Source organism: Lampetra fluviatilis, chromosome 8 (assembly GCF_964198595.1).
Source record: "Lampetra fluviatilis chromosome 8, kcLamFluv1.1, whole genome shotgun sequence".
NCBI lineage: Eukaryota > Metazoa > Chordata > Hyperoartia > Petromyzontiformes > Petromyzontidae > Lampetra > Lampetra fluviatilis.
In genome coordinates this window covers 7,507,264-7,530,046 of record NC_136282.1, presented here as the reverse complement: position 1 = coordinate 7,530,046, position 22,783 = coordinate 7,507,264, and the positions used below count along the sequence as shown (strand labels likewise).

The 22,783-nt window shown below is 42.6% G+C and overlaps 1 protein-coding gene across 1 annotated transcript in view; it reads right to left on the bottom strand.

Annotated features, from left to right (window-relative positions):
* Window positions 1–19,239, bottom strand: part of LOC144933810 (carnitine O-palmitoyltransferase 1, liver isoform-like) — a 39,585-nt gene extending 20,346 nt beyond the window's left edge. Inside the window, exons 1-10 of the mRNA XM_078858988.1 lie at window positions 18,976–19,239; window positions 11,020–11,180; window positions 10,301–10,440; window positions 9,781–9,952; window positions 8,715–8,816; window positions 7,970–8,107; window positions 7,401–7,478; window positions 6,761–6,868; window positions 2,331–2,418; window positions 1,146–1,341 (exon numbers count right to left, since the gene is read on the bottom strand). Coding sequence (XP_078715114.1) covers window positions 1,146–1,341; window positions 2,331–2,418; window positions 6,761–6,868; window positions 7,401–7,478; window positions 7,970–8,107; window positions 8,715–8,816; window positions 9,781–9,952; window positions 10,301–10,440; window positions 11,020–11,160 — 1,163 coding nt within the window. The 5' untranslated portion in view covers window positions 11,161–11,180; window positions 18,976–19,239. The remainder of the gene's footprint in view (window positions 1–1,145; window positions 1,342–2,330; window positions 2,419–6,760; window positions 6,869–7,400; window positions 7,479–7,969; window positions 8,108–8,714; window positions 8,817–9,780; window positions 9,953–10,300; window positions 10,441–11,019; window positions 11,181–18,975) is intronic.
* Between the last annotated feature and the right edge of the window lie 3,544 nt (window positions 19,240–22,783).

Sequence of the window (22,783 nt, the reverse complement as noted above, 5' to 3'; positions counted from 1 at the left end):
TAAACTGCTGTGCATTGCATGTTAATTACATTGTATGATGCTTAAAACCTTTGCTAAACAGCCCCCTACAGATTTCCAAAACCTAGATCCCGTAAGCCACGTAAAAACCACAGTGGGATTACACTGGATTTAAACAATTAAAGTATAGTTAACAACTTCACTTGTACAACTACATTTATCTACTGGTACCGCTTAAAAGTAATTTGCTAAAGTAAACCTCAATCACACGGTTAGATGTAATGACCGACATTATGCTCAACCTCAAATCCGAGGCAAATGGGACAAATCAACGTGTGCCAAAAGAGCAGCATGGAGAAATGATTGATGCAATGCGACGTGCAGAGCCCAGCCAATATAAGGATTCTAACATGTACGGTCATGTTAACATCGCAGAGTATTGCAAAAACTGACCAACGCTATTTTAAACTAAAATATTTTTTTCTTTTACCAGGTAAAGGCCCACAGTAGGCACAAACGTCAGTCGTACTATATTTGCAATATAATCCTATACTATAGCATACACATCTTGCGATTCTGCGATAGCAATTGTGGTGCACAAGCATAAACAACACAACCCTTTAATTCGCCTTAAAGTGAAAAGTTTAAGACTGCTCTTTCAACACATTCATCACTAACACAACCACCGTTTGTTATTAATTGAAATCAGGTCAATGGGTTCATAGCAAGTGCACTAATCACAGCTCTCCATAAGGACCTCAGTTTGATGATAATAACAACTCTGAGGTCATGACTAACAGTGTGTTCAAGTTATATTCTGAGGATGCAGCACACGAAAAGCAAAGAAAAAAATCCCACATATAGCCCGAACAGATTGTTGGGGCAAGCGCTGTTAGCGAGCACCTACGAAGGTCGGCAGGGCACATGAGAGGGTTGGGTGGTCAGCACCACGCCCTGCCACCTTTGTCTCTCTAGTGATGATGTTTACACAACGCACCAGGTACTCATTTCAGGCGAGTCGACCTAGAAGAGGCCCAGGACCGGTTCAAATAATCGTCACTGGTGTTGGCCATGAGCGTAAATCGAATTCGGGTTCGTAGCACAGCGCGTGAACCACTGCGCCACCGAAGCACGCACACACGCTCACACCATCACGACAAGCGCAGCAAACGACACGTGGCACGCACCGATCCCCGGCCGTGAGCGCCGCCAGCTTCTCCTCGCCGGTTTGTGGGGAGGAGGGGTCGTCCAGAATGCGCTGAAACTGTTTCTGGAGCTCGCGGGGACCCAGCAGGCGCTCGCCGTGGTATATCCAGACGCGGAAGAAGCGCCCGCGATGGTACACCACCAAGTGCTTGCTGTCATTCAGGTGCTGCAACGTGTCTGCACACCACGGACGAAAATAACCAGGTTAATTTGGACTAAAATGTGTTTTTTTTTTAAGTAGAGCAACTTATCCTTTTCCAAAAGTGAATTGTTTATTTTTAATGGCCAAATAACAACTGTGCTGACACAGGTATATAGTACTTTTTCAAATTTTCTTGCTGTGGTTTTCACACCTGATGATGATTGCTTGTGTTGCAATCGAAATGTTGTGGGAATTTTATTGTTTTATATTTTTATTATTTTATTGTTTCCCTTCTACGTGACTTTACCGAAAGAACCGAGAATATGAATCCCTGCAGTCGCGAAAGCTTTAAATCAAAAGGTATACAGTAGTTTCCACAGCAAGATCCTGATTAGAGCCATCTGGATGGAATTTGCCACATGTAGCTTGCTTTTTTTTCCTCATTCACTGCATCTTAAAGACACGAATTAAAACATATTCAGAATGTGTCTATTGTATTTTTATATCCTGGTTGTGAGAACACAATTTTTTAAAGAATATATATAATTTTACATCAGGGCTATGTAATGGATTTGACAACTTTGTATCAAATAAATGGATATCGAATACGTAAAAGTCTTAAACACTTTATCGTAACTTCTAAACAACCGCCACCACCATGCAGTGCCAATATACTGCCGGAGTTATGAAGGCCACTCACAGCAAGATAAAAAAAAAATTTTATTTATACCGTTGATAACTGGGGCACAGAGGCAAACTTATGGAACTAAACCATACTAACATATACACTCATGCACAAAACCTAATTTCAGCTTCAGGCAAGATCGAAAAGCAAAAATCGAATGAACATGATGCAGTGATTACTTCTTTAAAAACATTCTGTTAAGGGGGAATACAATGCGCGAGTACAGACATGAACATATGCATGCAAGCACACAATTCAGTATAGCTTAAATGTAATGCCGCCACCACCTCTTGAATACGGTGTAGGATAGGCATGTGTGCGTTGAAACACAATGCATACCCGTCTCTATGCCTGGGATTCGTGTGGTGTTGAACATCCTTTCCCACTGGGCTGAGCACAGAGGGATACAACTGTTTGGCAATGTAAGCTGCAAACAACACACAGAAAAAGAATACAACAATAAATTAATGAACCAATGGTAAACTAAAATCACATTCCACTAACCCATAACCAACTAAGTAATAGTAATTCGGCATGGCAGTTTGCTCCAAACCAACGAGAAATATCGACTGAGGAAATGCTTTATATTTCTAGATTTGAAGCTTTCGTGACTGCAACGATTCATACTCTTAGGTTTTTTCGGTAAAGTCACGTAGGTAAAAAAATAATAAATAATAAATAAATAACAAATATAATAGACGGAATAATAGAAATTAAATAATAATAGAAGAAATAATACAAATAATATTTATTCTAGTATTTTTATTATTTACCTACGTGACTTTACCGAAAAAACCTAAGAGTATGAGTAGAAATGCTCTACAGCTGAATAATTCTCCTGCTTTGTCAACTTTTTTGAACACCACCAACCCTTTACGCACAGCTCTTATATATATTTTTTACAACTGCTTTCCAAGAATAGTTATAACATATTATGGCTGCCAAGCAAGAGGAGATCAAATTAACTCTCACCCGTCGCTGTATATGAACAAACCGAGCGCGTGCCGATATTGCGCACTCCACTTTGGACTCCTTCCAGTACGAAACATGCCCCGTCAACATATACGTGATAAAACAGGCTGCCATGCTCAATAATTTGTACTTGAATTAGTTACCGATGCAGAATGTTGCGGCCGAAGTTCTTGAAACGGACAACAGTTACTATGGTTTGACGAATATTTGCGCTTATTGTGTACGTTGAAAACAGATGTTCTCCAATTTTAACGCATTGCTTGTTACGAACTGCTGTGGATCAATGAACAGTTATGGCCACACCTGAAGCACTGTATGTACTTGGCATAGCAAAAAGCAATGTTTTTTTTCAATGAATCACTGAAAGGAATTAATAGGTTTGCTCGCCATGCCACGATATGTACTCCATGACTGAGCTCACTAAAGCCCTGTGAAGATAGATTGATTACGTTCCATCTGATTAGTCACAAATATGCAGCGTGGATAAGCAAATGTGGCACAAGAACACCCTAGCAACCCCAATCCCTTTGCCTCGTGTTGAATGAAACCCTTGTAGGGTGGGAAGTGGATGGCATTGTGGGCCACAGAGGAGGACAGGCAGTCCTGTGCAACCACCACAAGCATTACGCAAATGGCTTTCAAACGCCCCCCCCCCTCCCATTCCACACTTAGTGAGGAAAGCGTGACATCAGCAGCTATTTCAACATCACCTCATTCACGTTGGTTTTGCGCTGCTTGGAAAGTCACATGCTGCTAAGTTACAGTCTTAAGTACTTTCGAGAATTAAAACGCTGTGCTTATTCTTCTGATCATTTCCAGCCCATTGTCAGTTGACTGCTGGATGAAAGGCCTCCCCCCCATGCCTTCCCCCATCCCTTATTGTCTAATGATGCAACAATCCATCCAGATTCTGCACATGAGATTGTCTCTCAAATGCAATGGATATCCTCCCGAACTTGTTTCCCGTTTGGCTGCCACTCTTGCTTGTCATAACAGTCAATATAGTGTCTCTCACTTGCATGTGCTTAAAGCAAGCAAAATAATTCATCAGTAGAGGTTTAACAAACACCTCCCTTTAATCACCCCAGTGCCTAGCGATGGAAATGAAATGTAGCGATTCAGTCACAATTAAATAATACGTTATATTTTTAACAGTGCTGAAAATAGGGGCCCACAGGTGGCTGTTTCTATTCTATTCTTGCTTAGGAGCCAAGCGCCAATGTCGAGGTATGCTAGCCGCGAGAGGGCTTCAGGAGAAGAGTTGGTGTAGCGTTTTTATTCCTCCATTGAAGGATCGCAGACTACAGTCGTTTCCTATACGGTCGATACAATATGGGTGGAAGACGTGAGCCTTCTTGCAGCCCACCTGTTACATGTGTCTGGGTTACTACCTTAACACAACTAATGCGGTCACCTCAGCAAAATTGACTTATTCAAATCCAGACATGATCGGTCAGTTGAGGTCATGAGAAGCAGTTACATACAACATATATACGAATATAATATACATCAATTCTTACGTGCAATTAAATGCACGTATATATTAACGCAGTCATCCATATTATATTGACCAATTGATCCATCTTTCTACCTCTAATAAGAAACAAGTTTCCGCAACAATTTAATTCTGCATGGACACACTGCCCATCAGATCTATTTAGAAAAAAAATGTCAGGACATTTTTTTAAAAATAGGGCCTTGCAAAGTGGTCCCAACTGTGCTGGCCTGGCCGAAAATCTCAGATCTCCACACCATTTGTTTTTTCATCATGTTTTAGTTTAGGAACGTACAGGAGTGCAGTGGCTGTAGGCAATAGGTTATAAGTGAAGATGTGTTAAATTAGAGGGATGGGAAATGCATTGCCGATCCTATCCACAATCTCCTTAGGTCACCTTGCACGTCTTCACCTATAACATGCCTTCAGCCACTGTTCAAAAAGACACTAAGTTACACCCAGAATGATTGTACACCTAAAACACGCACTCAGCAACTTGCTCCCTTCTAATAGTCATACGCTCACAACAAAATAAAAACGTGCAAAAATCCACTTGAGCTACACCGAGATTGCAGGAAGAACGTGAACAAAATACACATTGGAGAAGCAAAATCTGGCAATGAGATATTTTTCCTTAACGTTACATTCAAAAACAATATCACAAACAAAAACAAGTGTCAATCTTGATTTGAAGCTTTCGTGACTGCAGGAATCCATACTATTTGGTTCTTTCGGTAAAGTCACGTAGACAAAAAATTAATAGATCACGACGTTTCGATCGCAACACAAACAACCGTCATCAGGTTAGACAAACACAGCAGAAGAACTGCTGACGCACTATTATTATCTATCTATTAATTTTCTATCTACGCGACTTTACCGAAAGAGCCAGAGTATAAAAGCAAGTGTGTTGCTTTTTTCATGTAATGTGTGAAATGCTTCCAAGGGCGCTATGGGGTGGGTTCACAAGAGAGAAAGGACACTTCTTCATATACAAAAATATTTCGGCCTAGAAAAGCACACAATGAACTGGAACAAAATGTTTTCAAAAGGACACAATATATATGTTACAAATAAAGCTTTAGCTACACTGCTTCTCGCCGGGTGCAAAAGAGAAGAAAATATTTAGACAAACATGCCCTGCCAGCGCAATGAAAACAACATTGCTCTCAAGTGCACAGGCGTTGTCGCCCATTTACACTTTCCAAATACGTCCAAAGGCCAATCCACATTCACCCACATTATTCTGTGCTGCAATGTCAGCTGTACTGGCATACCACAATGATATTGAGGGTTGAGTCACCTAATTCGCAACCGAAGGAAACGTCACAATAAACCCGAGTTTCCACCTACCGATTATATAGTTATGAACAGAGGTAATGAGATTCCAAGTCATTTGCGAAATGTTGAGTCAATATTGACAAACATTACAACACTAATTTCCCCTTCATTTATTGGGAACGGGTGTTATTTCATAAGTGTGGGCAGGGGGAGGTGTTTGTAACAGATATTTTTAATTACATGAGTAATGTAATAAAAACGGAGTTGTACACTACATGAGTGTAGCATATTACATTTGCTAATGAAGTCAAATATAGGTGACACACATGAGTGGCCTGTGTTTATGAATAGACAAAAGGACAATGAATAAATATGGGTGGCAATGAAGAAGAATAGAAGATAATGCTTCATCATTTTCCAGAGGGTCATCGAGTCCATTTGGTTTCTCTTATGTATCTGACCGTTCTGTTCATTGCATAAACTAACTCAGCCAATCCCACACAATGCCTATTGCCAAGAACTTATTCAGCTGCTTCAGCTCATGATATTTATAAGTAAAATACTTCCAAGCAATCTTCGACGATCTTACAATTGTCCAATATGTTTTCGGGTTGTACCACGTGGTTTGCTATGATGTTCAACGTTTGGTCCCACGTGATGGGAACTTTTTAAATACAAGCTGCCAGCATATGGAGCGAAACGTCTGATATCATGTCAAACAACACGTCACAACCCGGAAACACATCCGACAGCTACACAGCACATACACAAAAACCTACGCAGCAATATCAAATTCTCCATAAACAAAAGAATGGTCAGAGAAAACAAAGTAAGCGGTAAACGAAAGGGGAAATGATAGAGGGGACAAGAAATAAGCAGCTATGAAAACAATAGAGGGGACAACAAGAGGAAAAAAAGGAGACAATTAGAGGCTGGCAGAGAAGAGGGCACCAGCAGATAAGTGAATGAATAATGTAGAACACAAGGAGCAAGAGAAGGAGAGTATGTATGAGCCACAAACCGGTTGGAGTTCCTCCAGTTCCAGCTTTTTGCGGTACATGAGAATGGCATACACCACATTTCCAGCACGTGCAGCCTGGATGCTCGTTGGTGTCACATACAGGAAGTCCTGTGGCAGTAAAGGGGAAGAGGGATGCATGTCAAATACGCTGCCTCCTGAATGGACAACTATATTTCAGACGCAATGCTGCAATTCCTTTATTTGATATCACCAGTGCTGTTTTCAGATTATAAAATGTAATACTACGAACTTTCAAAATTCAGGCTCGATGCGTTATTATTTCTTATTGTTTTTGATACAATTATGTTCATTTAATGCTATGATAATAGCGCATAACTTATTAAAGATACTCATTAACATTATATTACAGTGCATGTTCACTTTCATGTAATTACTATGATTGATTTGCTGATGAGCATTGACGTAGTCAAATGCCACACAAGTGTATATCATTTGAATGTTACCTCTCCCATGTGAATTCTTATGAGACTAAGTGCTCAACAACTATTATTATTTCCAAGCAAGCCCATTTATTGCTTAATTTTACTTTGGTAGTCACATAGATTTGGTCACAGCACTTGTATACATCTGCCCGACCATGCCACCAGGTGCACTAAAAGGTCAGCGAGTGTGCAGTCACCATGCCATAGTAGTTGCTGTTGACCATGATGGGTCCACGGCCACGGAGGTAGATGTACTCCTCCCACCAGTCACTCACCTAGATGAAACATCATGTACAAAAACAGCCCATTCCACTCTATGACAATAAACCACTGTTAGCCAAAGTACACTTTTTTTTAATACAAGAAAAACACTGCCACTGCCTTTTGCCGGTATATAAATAAACACGCTTTCATGAAATGTACTAGTAATGGCAGAACTCCACGACTCCAGGAAGTGGCCCGAGGCTTGCCATAACGTAAGGGACCGTGGCCAATTACAGCCAACGTCAGTTGACCGTGGACAATTAGACCCAAGCCGAAACATAATATATAAAAAAGAATGTTTAAAAAAATCTATATTTTCTTTTTTTTATGATAGAATATAGTATTGTCATCAGTATGACGTAAGTATACCAAGTTTGCAGTCGATACCACATTGGGAAGTGGGTTAAAATTGAGTTACAAGATTTGAGGATACAACAACGACAACAGACAGAGTGAGTTAAAAGAAAGCGTGTAAAATAAACGCAATGATGCCGAGACTCACGTAGTTGGAGGCCCACCAGGACTTCAGCTTGAGGTACCACTGCAGTTTGGGCGCCAGGGTGTTCTGAAAATCTGTCGCCAGTGCCTGCGTTCGCTCAAACTTCTCATCGTCCATCAGCGGACGCACAGACTCGAGGTACTGCAGGAGACCAGTAAGACACAGCACACACAACACTTGTGTCACATGATGTTAACAAGGAAACTCCATGCTTGCAAAACCAAAACTTTGCCTCGTCTCCTACCATTTTCTGTTTAACTGTTGAAGCCAAAACAAGCAAATAATATTACAGTACATAAATAAATGGGCTTTCTATAACAATGCATTAATTCCTACAACCATAATTATGCATGTAACTAAACAGCATAAAGACAGTGGATGAAGATGGTTAAAAACTGCAGTTTGATAAAAAATGTTAAGTTGATAATGAACTACATTTTCTATTGGCAAACGAATTGTTACCACAACCCTAAGCAACAGTTGAAAAGAAGCCTTGCATTTCCACGGCTTCGTTTATCATGAATATAGGTTAGCACATTTCACAACAGGTTTCAAAATATTTTACTCTGCCACTAGCTGCAAATGAAGTGATCAAATAGATTGGCTTGCCTCAAAAAAAATCAGGGATACTGGTTGAATAACCAGCAAATATCCATGTAGAAGCAGTAATGCCTGTGCGTATGTAGCAAATGCAGCTATCTAAAATAGCTCATCCCACAGACGTTGGATTTAAGGCAAGTGTTCTTACACGGCGCATGGTGTCAGGGATGGTGGGAACGAAGAGCCGTGGGAGTGATGCCTGGTGGCTGTACAGCATGGCCTTTCGGGAGCAGAACAGTTGAACCAATCCCTGCAAGAAAACGCAGTTAGCATCAGCCCCATCAACTACCCCCCCCCCCGTGTAGCCTTTAACCCAATAGCAATGTTTTCACACGTGGAAAATGTCTAGACAAGGTGATATGTCAGTCACGTTTTTGGCCTACAATAAAATGTTTGCACCTGGTGAATAGCTGGCAAACCTTTCTCTGGTTGCACACGTTTTTAATGATAAATTATGCATTAGCTTGAGTGCACTCAAACTCGTACATACATGTACAAGCCGTTTATCCATATGTAATGACAGGGTGCCACCTATCGGCCTGAAGGGGTAATCGGGCTTGTGGGTACATTACATAATGCCTAATTATGAGGAGGGCATATCTGGGGTAAAGGTGAAAGGCGGAGTCAGTCGAGAAGCTCCGGGAACCTGCTCGACGGTTCTAGAAGGGGGCGTGGCCAGAGGCGGGGCTTGGCCACGCTGGAGCGTATATAAGGGGGAACTATCCAAAGGTTCGGTGCTGTTGCGGGTCCTGGCTGTGTCACTGCTCGCCGTCATCTCTCTACGTCATCCGACCACGTGGCCGATCTCCTGCAAGGCTCTCACCATCGCAGTCTCTGCGCTAGTCCGGCAGCTGCGTAGTCATGCTCCTTTGATGCAAAGTTCTGTTCTATTCAATACTAAATTCAGCAGTAAGTTCATAAATAAAGCACTGCACTCTACAGTAATAGAGGGAGTTGTCAAGGTAAGGTCAAGGCTGATTATATCCTTTACCAATGTAATAGTACCTGGATAGCAAAGAAAACTGATGGCGCAACAAGTGGATTCATTATTTCATATGAACAGCCAGTGTATTCTTACCAAATGCTAAAATAACACTGCTTCTTCATAACAAAGCAATAACATTAAACTCAAATGCATGCAGGCAGTTATTATATTGCCCATATGCAGTTGAGATGTATTTAATTGAAGCAAGTGTCAAAGATGAACTACCCACCATCCAGATTTTAGTGGAAAGAGACATTTTTTTGTGTCTCTGCAGCATCCAGCTGTGGTAGGAGAGCAGCAGCTTGAGGAACTGTCTGAGAGCTATAATAAGCCCCATCCACAGTCCAGTAGCCAACAGGAGCCCACTGAGCACATCCTTGCTGTCCCGAGACAGATATTCGCTGCTCACAAAACAGCAAGAAATGACAGCATCAAAATATACTTGAGATTACAAAAATAAGATTGGCTTATTTTCAATAACATTAACACATCAGTGGAACATTTGCAAACTACAATATCTTACGATGATCAATGTATCCACAAACATCAAGGACACAGCAATGTTTTTTTAAAATTGTAACCCCGAAAATGCCAGTTCACCTTTGGAACATCAGTTGGGTTTGAACAATGCCATATATTTAGTATCAAGTAAAAAGCCCATTTAGTACCATAGTGTTTTCACAACCAGTTATGGAGAGCAGACTTGTGTAGTTTGTAACATGATTCGCGTGGTGCATGATGTCACTGACGTGGTGGGAAGGCTCTGCTGGATGGTGTCAATCATGCCCAGGGAAGGCTCCATCCGTGCGTACTTGGTGGCCATGATTGCCACCACCACGAACAGCCAGCTGGATGGAGTTGCTGGATACATTCCTGACACAATGTTGTTCTGTTGTGGAAAGTGATAAATCAAGACAGAAACGTGGACTCAGTCGCAGTGTCCTATTATTAATGAATTATGTCGTCAAAGGGTAATTAACCTCTGCTTTATAGCAGACAGCTTACTTTCATTGACAGTCAACACCATGCTCACTCAATGGATGACACAAAACCCAGTACTGTATATAGAGATGGTCCTCTGTTTATATAACAAAGCTACGTGCCGATTTAAAGAAACCTGCATTTATTTCCAGCATTCTCTCATATATATCTTATCACGAGCTATCGAAAATGCTAATTCACTTATAATACTTTCAGGCAGAAGTTACACCAAGCCTCGTCTGAATGCCCTCATTTGAATTACAATGACTGTTAAATAGCCATCTGTACTTTTCAAATTTAAGCTTGCGTTACTAAAAACATTGATCTGTAATTGTGAACTTACAGGCAGTACACTACATAATCCATTACAAAACCATTTTATTTAACATACACCTAAACTTAATGCTTTAAAGATTTCAACCTTATCCTCATTGTCAATTTCCGATATATATGTTTTACTTTGGGAACCTTATCTTCAATGGCTCACCTTGAGGCGAAGAGCACGTTTTTTCCAGGAGCGCACCCCAGACTTGAAGACCTGATTGAGGGCCTCATGGCTCAGACGTAGGTCAATACCCTCAGGGGTCACCGTAAACTGGAACGCCACGGCCTGATGGGCCTCCGCCATTATGACAAAGCACGCTGGCCCTGCATGGCAATGGGGACGACAATGAACACCAACTCTCTCCCTCACAAAAACCCGGGCAACGTCTACTGTTAAGAAAAGTTCTGGAAGTTCCCAGAACTACAACCAAAACATTATTCTGAGTTATAATTATCCGGCCAACTTTTAATCGTTATCTGACCAAAGTTCAAGTGAAAATACCACGAGAATAAAGTTACACTTAAAACTTAAATGTTGGTGAAAACTACAGTACGAAAGAATATATCTCATGAATGTTGACTGGTTGGGAAATACACAACCGTTTTATAGAACCAGTACAGGTATGGTACTTAACTATTTTTTGGTCTTCACATAGTGCACACGTAATAATGCAACTCCATGATACCATCGAATGGATCAAATTAAATGCAAAAGAATAAGTGCATAAATCTCTCGTTTTGAATAGTTATACAAGTGGATGAAAATATGAATTGGCTCCTCCATATGGCTGTCAATCCTCAATATGGCTGTGCCAACTGTATCGACTTTCCCTTCCCCCCAACCTCACCCCTTGTCACCTTCTCACCCTTACCACGACTGCTTTAAAGTTTACAGTTAAATGCACCTCCAACGTGCAATTCTGTAAAGTCTCAGTCATATGTCAAAAGAACCCAAGTTTTGCATGAGAATGCAGCTGATGTGAAAGATAGTTTTTTCAATGAAACACAAACAGAAAACTGATCTTTATCCCTCATTACCACCATTAGATTGAAAACTCATTTCTTTCTAACTGCTTTGTGTTGTTTGTTGTCATTCCCCCGCACCTCCGATTAGCATGGTTTGTTAGCATGGTTTGCTACGTACGGCGCGAAAGAAGATCAAAGATATTACAGTACATCATGATTTTTCACTTTGAAAATCAATGCATCTACACTCATGGTTGGCCATGTCTTACTTCACGATTGTTGCTACGGTTCAAATAATAATGCGGAGCAACAGTACTACAATTGAATGTCACAGTGGGTCTAATTGGGTGTTCCTGAAGCCACCTTATATAAGATATCAATTCTCCAAACACGAAACATAATACCGTACAGTAAGTTAAACAGATTTTTTTTATCGTCTATGAACGTCACAAATGAAACTAAGGCTGAATTGAAATATGCAAGGCTGCGGTTTATACCAAAATGTTTGACGGTTTTGCTGGGAAACGTGGATTAAACTTAACCGTCGGAGCATATTGCTTGTTAAAATATTAAAGTAGAAAAATATGCGAAATAAAATTCACACAGGACATTAGCTCTCTTGATATCTAAATATCAAGTCACTTACCCTACAATTAATTAACTCACAATCTCCATCACAATAATATACTGTACAGACCACACATTTTCAGCACTTAAATGAAAAAGTAATACACTAAACTGTTTATTTTAACAGGTAAGGCCCACTGAGCTATAACGGTTCTTTTTCAGAAGCGACCTGGCCACAAATAATAGCTCAACAAAGTGGATTATCACGTGGAAATCTATAGCAACCAAATACTCTAAACGCATGTTGCTTAATGCGGAGTGAAAAACCGTAGGACCTGGAGTCAAATCCACATGACCACAGGGAAAACATGCAAACTCCAAATATACAGCAGGCGTCAGGGTTGGGATCGAACCCATGACCTCCTGTATACCAGGCGAGGCAGTTAACATCTCGCACCATGGCACCTTAAAGTGTCAACCCACTGGTGGCACACCATGCTGTTTCAAATGTTTCAACAATGCAATGAAACAGTGGAAATGGCAATATTCCAAAACAAAGAAAATCTACATATTTATGAGCTCCGTAACGCTTTCCAACATGCGTTTGTCCTCAATGGTCTATTTTTGTTAATATAGCCGTCGTTTGGACATCATATTTGACTGTTAAGACGCGTTACTCTTGATCGTCCGCCATCAATCTTTCTTGAGAAGGAACTACGAAGGAGTGGTGGCCAAGGAAATGGAATGCATCGACAGTACGTCAACGAGGTGTTGGTCTTAAGATATCACTCAAGCATAACAGCTACAACATACAGCCCAGGCAAGTACAGGGTGGTCCAGATGTCTTGTGACCCCCCATTTAATTCTCCAAAAAGTAATATTTTTTTTGGTATACCAATGGGTGTGAAAACAGAAATGAATACGCAAAGGGAAAAAATTCGGGGTCAATTAATTGTGGGGGTTAGAAGACATCTGGAGTACCCTGTGCTGTAAATGCCCGAATCTTGGGAGGGTATATGGGGGAGGGTATGGCTACATGGCCTAAATTACCAAAACTGGCACTAACTCGGCCATTTTCGTCCACAATGTTTAAAGAACACGTCAGCATGAAGAGCATGATTACGGCGAGCAAAGTAGCAGCACACCATTCAAGCTGTTTGTGCAGAAGCATTTAGCAGTAAGGTATGGGGAGAATGTGGAAAGGCTGGCTGAGCCAGCCGGGGCCAATGATCACAATCAGGTGGGCAGGGCACCGAGTTTGGAATGTACACATTGTTTGTAAACTGAAGTTTCCTTTCTTATTAGCATTAAAGCATTCTCTTTAGATGCTACAGCAGTCGGCATATACATTACAACATCTCAGAATGCATTTACAATATCTGAGAATGCATTTCAAGTGTTAAATGTCCTGAAATGCTGAGTGATACCGCACGAGATATTATATTCGGGTCTATGGTGCTGTACAGGGGACACATCCCCTTCTCACATCCCCTGCTGATGACGAGGGTGACCTTCTCGCGGATCGCATCATTCGGAGAAAACATTAGTCGCAAAGTTACCTGCGGATGAACACGAATGAGGAGGGATTTTGCTGCCACTTTGAGGTCTCAGAAAGAGGAGTGTCACTTAAAACTTCCATTTTGTCTGGTGGGGTTTCGTTATGAACGCTTTAACGATTCAGTGCCCGTGGCTGTTACACTCAAGAACAACTCCATTGCACAACTCCCTTGTTGTATTTGTATGTTGGGCTCGCTTATAGCTGTTGCATTGTTAATTTCATTGTTGACACAAGGGAATCGAGGTTCCCGTGCCTTGCAGAGAACTGCACGCTTGTAATAATGCCATATGCTTGTTAATGTTGAATACGAGCACAAACGCAACGACCCACCAGGAACGGTTCATTTTCTTTACACAATCACCAATGTACCAGTCATTGCTAAAGACACATCAATGACTGCATAAGCACGGTGTGCTGTATTACCAGAGCAGATGTTCGCTACTAAACTTTATTCTTCATATTCACTGTCCGTATTTGGATCATAAACGGGTCCCGGTATTTGGATTATAAACAGCAATAATGCCACACCTGAAGGGGAAGTGAACGTTTAAGGTTGAAAAAGCACGTGTCACTTTTACATACCCTAATTCTTTAAACCACTACACAGCAAAATATTCACTGGGAGACGATAACCCGTCAAACCCGTTTAAAAAATAAAGAAATAATGGTTATCTTGACATAGCAAGCAAGTTACGTAATTGGATTCCTTTTTTTGGGCCCAACAAGCATCGTCTTTAAATCATGCCAATGGATTTCAAAGATGCGGCTTGAAAACAATGGGACTTTAATCACTGTACAGTGTTAATCTATAGTCGATAAGACAGCCGAGCAGCTTAGCACCGGCATATACTGTCACCTTGCCAGATTCACAGCACTTCGAATTTCATATAAATGCCCTTTTTAAAAGCCACTCCTTACAACGTTCGCCAAAACCACGGTGTTTTTGGACCACGTTTCATTCCGGATAACCGAATACGCCACGCATCGTTTAGTTCATAACGTGGTTTCGCACCAAAAAATATATTTTTGCCCCCTTTGCGAGATGTATCGTGAAAAGCAAAATACACAACACAATGCCACATGGCACATCACGTGTGTGTGCCTGCTACAGGATGTGGTGGAACGGTGGCGCAGTGGTTAGCGCGTTGAACTACGAACCCGGCCACCCGAGGTTGATTCTAGCTCACGGCCACCAACACCACCGGTCCTGGGCCTTTTCCCCTAGGTCGACTCGGCCTAAAATGAGTGTCTGGTGCGGTGCGTCAAAAAAACATCGACATTGGGGGGAGACAAAGGCGGTCGGGTGTGGTGCTGGCCACCCACCCCCCTCGTGTGCCACAGTGCCGGCCTTCATAGGTGCTCGCTAACAGCACTTGCCCCTACAGTCTGTTAAGGCTATACGGAGGGGAGGGATCTTTCTCTTTACAAAATGTCTTTGGGCACGCAGGGGACAATGTGGTTTCTTCATTTCTCCAATTCGGCAAAAGCCAATTTCAACCATACGGTTATCATGTTTTATTTTAAAAATCCACATTAAAATCCTGGAATCCACCAACACCCTGGTTGGTGTGGCGTTCATTGTTTATTGGGGTTCAAATCGGAGCCTTGCCCAAGTCCCTTTAGGCTCAACATGGGACCTTTTTTTCCAGTATCAAAGTATAAAAAAAAAATGTGAATAGGTTTATACCCTATCTGGCAATAAAGCACGTGTTAAGACGTTCAAACACCAAATAGAAACCCTTTTGCAAGGATACATGCCTGCATTAACCACACACGCGTCTTGTGATGAACATGCCAATAAAAACATGCTCTAAAAATGATAAATGCAAAGTCTTGCAAACAGATTGGCCTGCGTCAGAGAACAGCCTTCTTTAGGGCCCAGGTCTCACCAGTGCCAGACCAGACAATGGCAAAAAGGCGAACAGTAGAAAGAGAACACGGGATCTTTCTTGCCAATTCTCTGGTCTAACACTAGTAGTGAGACTAGACCCCCAAGAAGAATAAGGCCGTCTCTGGTGATGACCAATCAGTTTCAAAGACAATGCCATACACATTGCCAGAGCATGTTTTTTTTTTGCATGTTCATTACAAGACGCGTGTGTGGTTAATGCAGACGTGATTACTCGCCAAAAGGTTTCTATTTGGTGCTTGAACATCTTAACACCTACTGTTTTATTGCCAAAAAGGGTTAAACCTATTCTTATAGTACCAAAAGACAATGCACTAACAGAGCATTTACAGCTCTGGGCGTGAGCAGCTCCATCATGGGATCTTTGGCTCATCCAAGAGGATAAATGACAGTAAACGTTCTGTGCTGCGTATGCCAAGCACTGTAAGTGTACTGCGATGAAAACACTGTATGCACATGCCATTACAGCACTGTGTTGATACAATATTGTATTAGTGTTAATTATATAAACCTAAGAAACGGATTATCGCAGCACTTAAATACTGTAGCACTGTACAGGATCGGTCCACATGTCTTGTGACCCTCCCCCCTACCCCATGAATTGACCCTAACATTTTGATTTAAAGCTTTCGTGACTGCAGGGATTCATATTCTTGGTTCTTTCGGTAAAGTCACGTAGAAGCGAAACAATAAAAGAAGAAAAAAAAATATTGTTTTATAAAAAAATATATATTGTTTACATTTTTATTATTTTATTGTTTCCCTTCTACGTGACTTTACCGAAAGAACCAAGAATATGACCCTAACATGTTTTCCCTTTAAATTATTCATTTGTTTTAAATAAACCTTACTTTAAAAAATATATTAAGTTTTAGATAATTAAATGGGGGAGGGGGGGGTCACAAGACATCTGGAGCACCCTGTACATACACACACACAAGATTGTTCTAGAATATACACCGTGTTAATAACACACATGCAATGTGTACACCACCTATGTAAGTCTCCCCGCCACCCTTGTTCCATCCACTGCTGGATGAAGGGCTCCTTCCCAAGGTCAGCCTGACAGTGGGGGGGGGGTTCTGTGACCATACTTCACCACGCTGGTCAGTGCGGATTGCGAGACCCAGGGCCGTTTCAGATGTACTCGCCACCGATATTTGCCGTGACAGGCAATCGAACTAGGGTCGCTTGGTTCAAAGCAGCATGCTTCACCCATCAATATCCTTCACCCACCAATATGCTTCACCCATCAATATCCTTCACCCACCAATATGCTTCACCCATCAATATGCTGATACCACCAAAATCCTTCACCCATCAATATGCTGATACCACCAATATCCTTCACCCATAAATATGCTGATACCACCAATATCCTTCACCCATCAATATCCTTCACCCACCAATATGCTTCACCCATCAATATCCTTCACCCATCAATTTGCTTCACCCATCACTATGCTGATACCATCCATACGCACAGTACTGTGGTGACACAACCGGGCTTTCGTTAGCACGCGCTTGCACTTTTTTGTTGAAAGAATCACGACTCAATTTCGTTACACAGTCGTACACATCACTGCAGCAAGCTTCATGCCATTGTTTTCTAAGTTAACGATATTGCACGACCTATTTTTCTTCACCAGGAACATGACATATACATTCTCCAATGCACCTTTTGCTATGGAAAGACAACCACCACGTGGGTGTGTGGATCCACACAGTCGATTCGCAGGACAACACAAACGTGCTACTACCATTATCCTTACACACAACACATACACACACATCTCTATAGAGAGATAAGCCACGCAGAGTTCCACACGCTTAATGAATGAAACCCACCTAGAGACCTCGCCAGAATGTGGAATTATCTACAATTGTGGCGAGGTTCTCGTGTAGCTTGGGGAAGGGAGGCAAGAGAGGGCTTCCCTTGGCTACTTTGGTGAACAATGGGAATGGCTGTGATGTTTTATCCGAACAAAACTGGGTTGCCTTTGCGGGCACAAAGACAAAGATCCTCCGCCGTGTAGCCTTGACAGACAGTAGGGGCAAGTGCTGTTAGCTAGCAGCACCTAAGACCGGCACGGTCACACGAGGAGGTGGGTGGTCAGCACCACGCCGGGCCGCCTTTGTCTCCCCCACTGGCCATGTTTACACATCGCACCGGGTACTCATTTGAGGCTGAGTCGACCTAGGGGAGGCCCGGGACCGGTTCCGATAATCGTCACTGTGATGTTGGTCGTGAGCGAGAATCGAACCTGGGTGGCCGGGTTCGTAGCGCGCTAACCGCTGCACCACCGCTCCCCACTACACACACGAACATAGCGCAAACGTCGTTTTAGTTGTCGCGTTAAGCTTTTGTAATGAAATAGGTGGTTATTAAACAACACACACATTGTGTCTACAATGAACAGCTTCCGACCATTGGGGCCTTCAATGCACAAGGAGATGCACCCCCCCCATCCCATCATGTGTAAGGAATTATTGTGTCCAGCTGTGCATCGCTTGGAACAGCTGCTAAGGGTTGATTCTTCTCTTCTCTCTCTCGAATCGTCCACGTGTCCTCCTCTTACTGTCATTTGGAGATATTTACCAACGCGCATGTCTCGTGTTGATGTCAATAATTCAGCAGCTGTATGCGTTAATGACTAAACGTACTCTGGATGATTTCGGTAAAGTCACGGAGATAGAAAATATTTTTTACATTTTATTTTTTATTTTATTTTCTAATCTACGTGACTTTACCGAAAGAACCAGGAAATATTAATTCCTGCGGTTACGAAAGTTAAAAGTCAAAATTTAATGACTAAATATGGCAACAACCCGCCGGTTTGAACCCGTGCTACTCATTATCGATAGGCTTTGAAATACCAACAAAGTAGTCCATTCACATCTGTTGAGACACGCAGTTATGTAACCAACGCAAAGTACATCATTAACCCATTGTCTATATTCTCAATTACAGTGATGTTGACATCACACATTAACTCAACAGTACCGTTCCAACCATTTCGTCCAAAAACGTGTTGAAAATCGTACTCTTGCCAGTAACAGTATCAACTTTACAGCACGTATGATCCAAGTTAATATTGTAGAAACATTAAAACACTTACCAGCACTTTACGCACGATGTAGTTGGATACGATTCAGAGAAGAAGCCCCCACACACACACAAATGTCACTCAAAAAAAGCCTTAAACTAGAGCTTCACTGGCACTTGAGTTGTAGCACAACAACGTAGACAACTTCGTCTCTTGCATGTGCACAGCTCAATAACAGGAGAGCAGCAAGCCGGGCAGTATCACCTGCCCAACAAAGCCCAGGGAGGTCCTCCCTCTGGCTCCTGCTCACTGCCTGCCGGCTGCTGGGACCATGTGCGGTGTGAGCCACGCCCCCAAGTGGCTGGAGCCACGCCCCCAAGTAGCTGGGGCCACGCCCCCAAATGGCTGGAGCCACGCCCCCAAGTAGCTGGAGCCACGCCCCTTGTCTGTGTGTCATCATCATAGTGGTGGTGGGGCTGGGACTCTTCGGGAAGGAGGGGGGTGGGGGAGCTCCACTCCCTTGCTGGTGGTGGTGGTGGGGTTGTGGTTATTGGGGAAGGAGGGGGTGGGGGAGCTCCACTCCCTTGCTTGTGGTGGTGGTGATGGTGGTGATGGGGTTGTGGTTATTGGGGGAGTAGGGGGGGTGGGGGAGCTCCCCTCCCTTGCTGGTGGTGGTGGTGGGGTTGTGGTTATTGGGGAAGGAGGGGGTGGGGGAGCTCCACTCCCTTGCTTGTGGTGGTGGTGATGGTGGTGATGGGGTTGTAGTTATTGGGGAAGGAGGGGGTGGGGGAGCTCCACTCCCTTGCTTGTGGTGGTGGTGATGGTGGTGATGGGGTTGTGGTTATTGGGGAAGGAGGGGGTGGGGGAGCTCCACTCCCCTGCTTGTGGTGGTGGTGATGGTGGTGATGGGGTTGTGGTTATTGGGGGGAGGAGGGGGGGTGGGGGAGCTCCACTCCCCTTGCTGGTGGTGATGGTGGTGAGGGGGTTGTGGTTATTGGGGATGGAGGAGCTCCACTCCCCTGCTTGTGTGATTGTGATGGTGGTGGGGTTGTGGCTATTGGGCAAAAGGAGTTGGGGGAGCTCCACTCCCCTGCTTGTGTGATGGTGGTGATGGTGGTGGTGGCTATTAGGGAAGGAGTGTCAGCTCCACTCCCTTGCTTGTGTGGTGGTGGTGGAGCTGTAGCTATTGGAGAAGAAGGGGTGGGGGAACGCCACTCCCATTCTTGTGTGGTGGTGGTGGCTATTGGGGAAGGAGGAGCTCCACTCCCCTGCTTGTGTGGTGGTGATGGTGGTGGTGGGGTTGTGGCTCTCAGGGAAGGAGAGGATAGGAGGTCAATGGCTGCTCGCCGTCGGCAATGGGGGTGGGGTTGATGGTCGTCTCACATGGGTGTGCAAGAATGCGGGGCCTGTGTGCTTGCTGCTGCTTCAAGAAGAAGGGGGAAATGTGATTGATGATGCATTTATTACTTAGGTACGTACGTACCGTATATGTTTTGGGAGACATAAATGCATGTTTGGTTAAACGCCCAACACAATTCTTAACATCTAATCCCCATTGTATAAATGTTTGGGGATTTAGCATCATATGTATGGGGAATCTAGCTTAAGCATCATATGCATTAGTACTTACTCTGCATGTAAGATTATATGTTGCAGAGGATATTTAAGATGCATTATGAGTCGTTATTGTCTATACAGTGCACTATCCGTAGAAATGTAGATATATTTTTGTAGGCAGAAGGCAGTACAGACAAATCCCATGTTGTACTGTAGTGTATATGCTCCCACGTCTCTACTCCCCGCCTTCACTATGTTGGTATTCAGCATGGTGAAGTCATTGTCATCAGGCGTTGCCTATCCACTGCTGAATTGCAAGTGCTGCCTACGCTGTTTATCCCTCAGTTCAGTTCTGCTACCATCCATCTCACTGGACATTAACTGCTCTCTCATGGCTCTACATGTCCGCTCATAGAATGTCGTCCTGGTTGCGTTTTCTTTGGTTGAAATTCCATGCAGTGTTGGTCGTTTAATCCCCCACAACCCACGGCGCGTGAGGAGGCCCTCATTCACAGCAGTGGATTGATAAAGGAAAGATGAAATAATAAAATAAAATAATTCTCACGACGTTTCAGCCACAACGCAAGCAGCCGTCCTCAGGTGAAGAACAGGTCTGTCGTTGAAGACAGATTCATTCATACTCTGTCTTCTCGACAGACCTGTTCTTCACCTGACGACGGCTGCTTACGTTGTGGCCGAAACGTCGTGAGAATTATTTTATTGTTTTATTTTTTATTATTTTATTATTTCCATTCTACGTGACTTTACCGAAAGAACCAAGAAGATGAATCCCTGCAGTCACGAAAGCTTTACATCGAAATTTAAAGGAAAGATGCACAACAATTCAATGTGCTACAGAACAATTAGCAAATATAAACAGAAAAAATCATGAGCAGGAATACCAAATAATACAAATAAAGTTGTTATATGTAATAATATACGTGCAGTACTTTCCAGTATTACATAGTTTAAGTGTGGAGTCTGTATGGAAATCCAAAGATAGGGTAAGGCATGTGTACATACCTTTAACCTTTAGCCCACATACACATAGGAATGTGGGTTAGAGGTCAAAAGCAGTGACTGCCATAATTATGTAACCGTCCCAACATTGCTATGTTTACACATGATGTCCACCAATTTTCTATGGAAATTGTGCATTTTGGAAAGCATTCCAGCTAAATTGTCTTGTTAAAAGCAATAATGTTTACATGGCACACCGAGTATGTACTCGTATGGACTTATACATACGGCATTGAAAAGAAAGTTAATTATGGCACATTCTATAATGTCCTGTGATTTGAAATCAAAAGTTTCCCTGTTCACATCAATAGACACCCCCAATTTTTAGTTAATTTTGTTGGAATGAGTGATTGACATGTCCTTTTTCTTCACAGCATAGATACACTATTGTGTGCATTTAGTATTTCATAAGTATAGTAAAAGACCGTAAATTTAAACTTCTCATAAATCGTGACTCTTAAATTCTGTTGTCCTATTCTTATTTGCGATTATCCTGTTTTCCCCCATTCTAAATGGCTTCCGATTACAAGATCTGCAGAACGGCCTCCTATTCACGTGTTTTTACTCACAAAAACCAGGAGTTGCACGGTTAATTCATCCATTTTTCAGAGCGGTGCCAATTCAGCATATTGACCTTTGAACCACCCTCAATTTATATTACTGTATTCTTTGGTTATTTCGGTAAAGTCATATAGATAGAACATATGAATTCCTGCAGTCACGAAAGTTTTAAGTCGAAATGTATATTATCGTATCTAATACATTGTATTGTAAGCTAAAATAGCATAATTTATGCGACAACATTACGATCTGAGTATTCCTTCCTGCTTTTATGGGCACACATTGATCGCATCGCAATATCTAATTGAGGCCCAAGATTGCAGTACATTAAAACAATTCTGGATTCTGCCTGATGATGCTGGTTGTAACTATCAGCAAAACGTCGTACCCAATTGTTAAATGCTGTGATATTGCTCTCCAACGTATGAATGTTGAACTGCTTTGGCACCGTACGTAGCCAATCGTGGTAATCGGAGGTGCGGGGGGCAAGGACAACAAGCTAAACACATAAAGCAGTTCTAAAGACATGATCCTCAACGCGACGCAGCCTGACCACGGAAAGCGTTCTACAGACCACGAGATACATGTACATGACTACATACCGTACCCGGTCGCGTTTACATACTCGCTCGTCAGCATCGACGCACGACTCGAGACAGCCTGGCGTGCTGGTACACGTGCATGAATACAATTGGCAAGTTCACGTGACAATTTTTTCAATTGGCTGTGTCGGGTGGAGGAG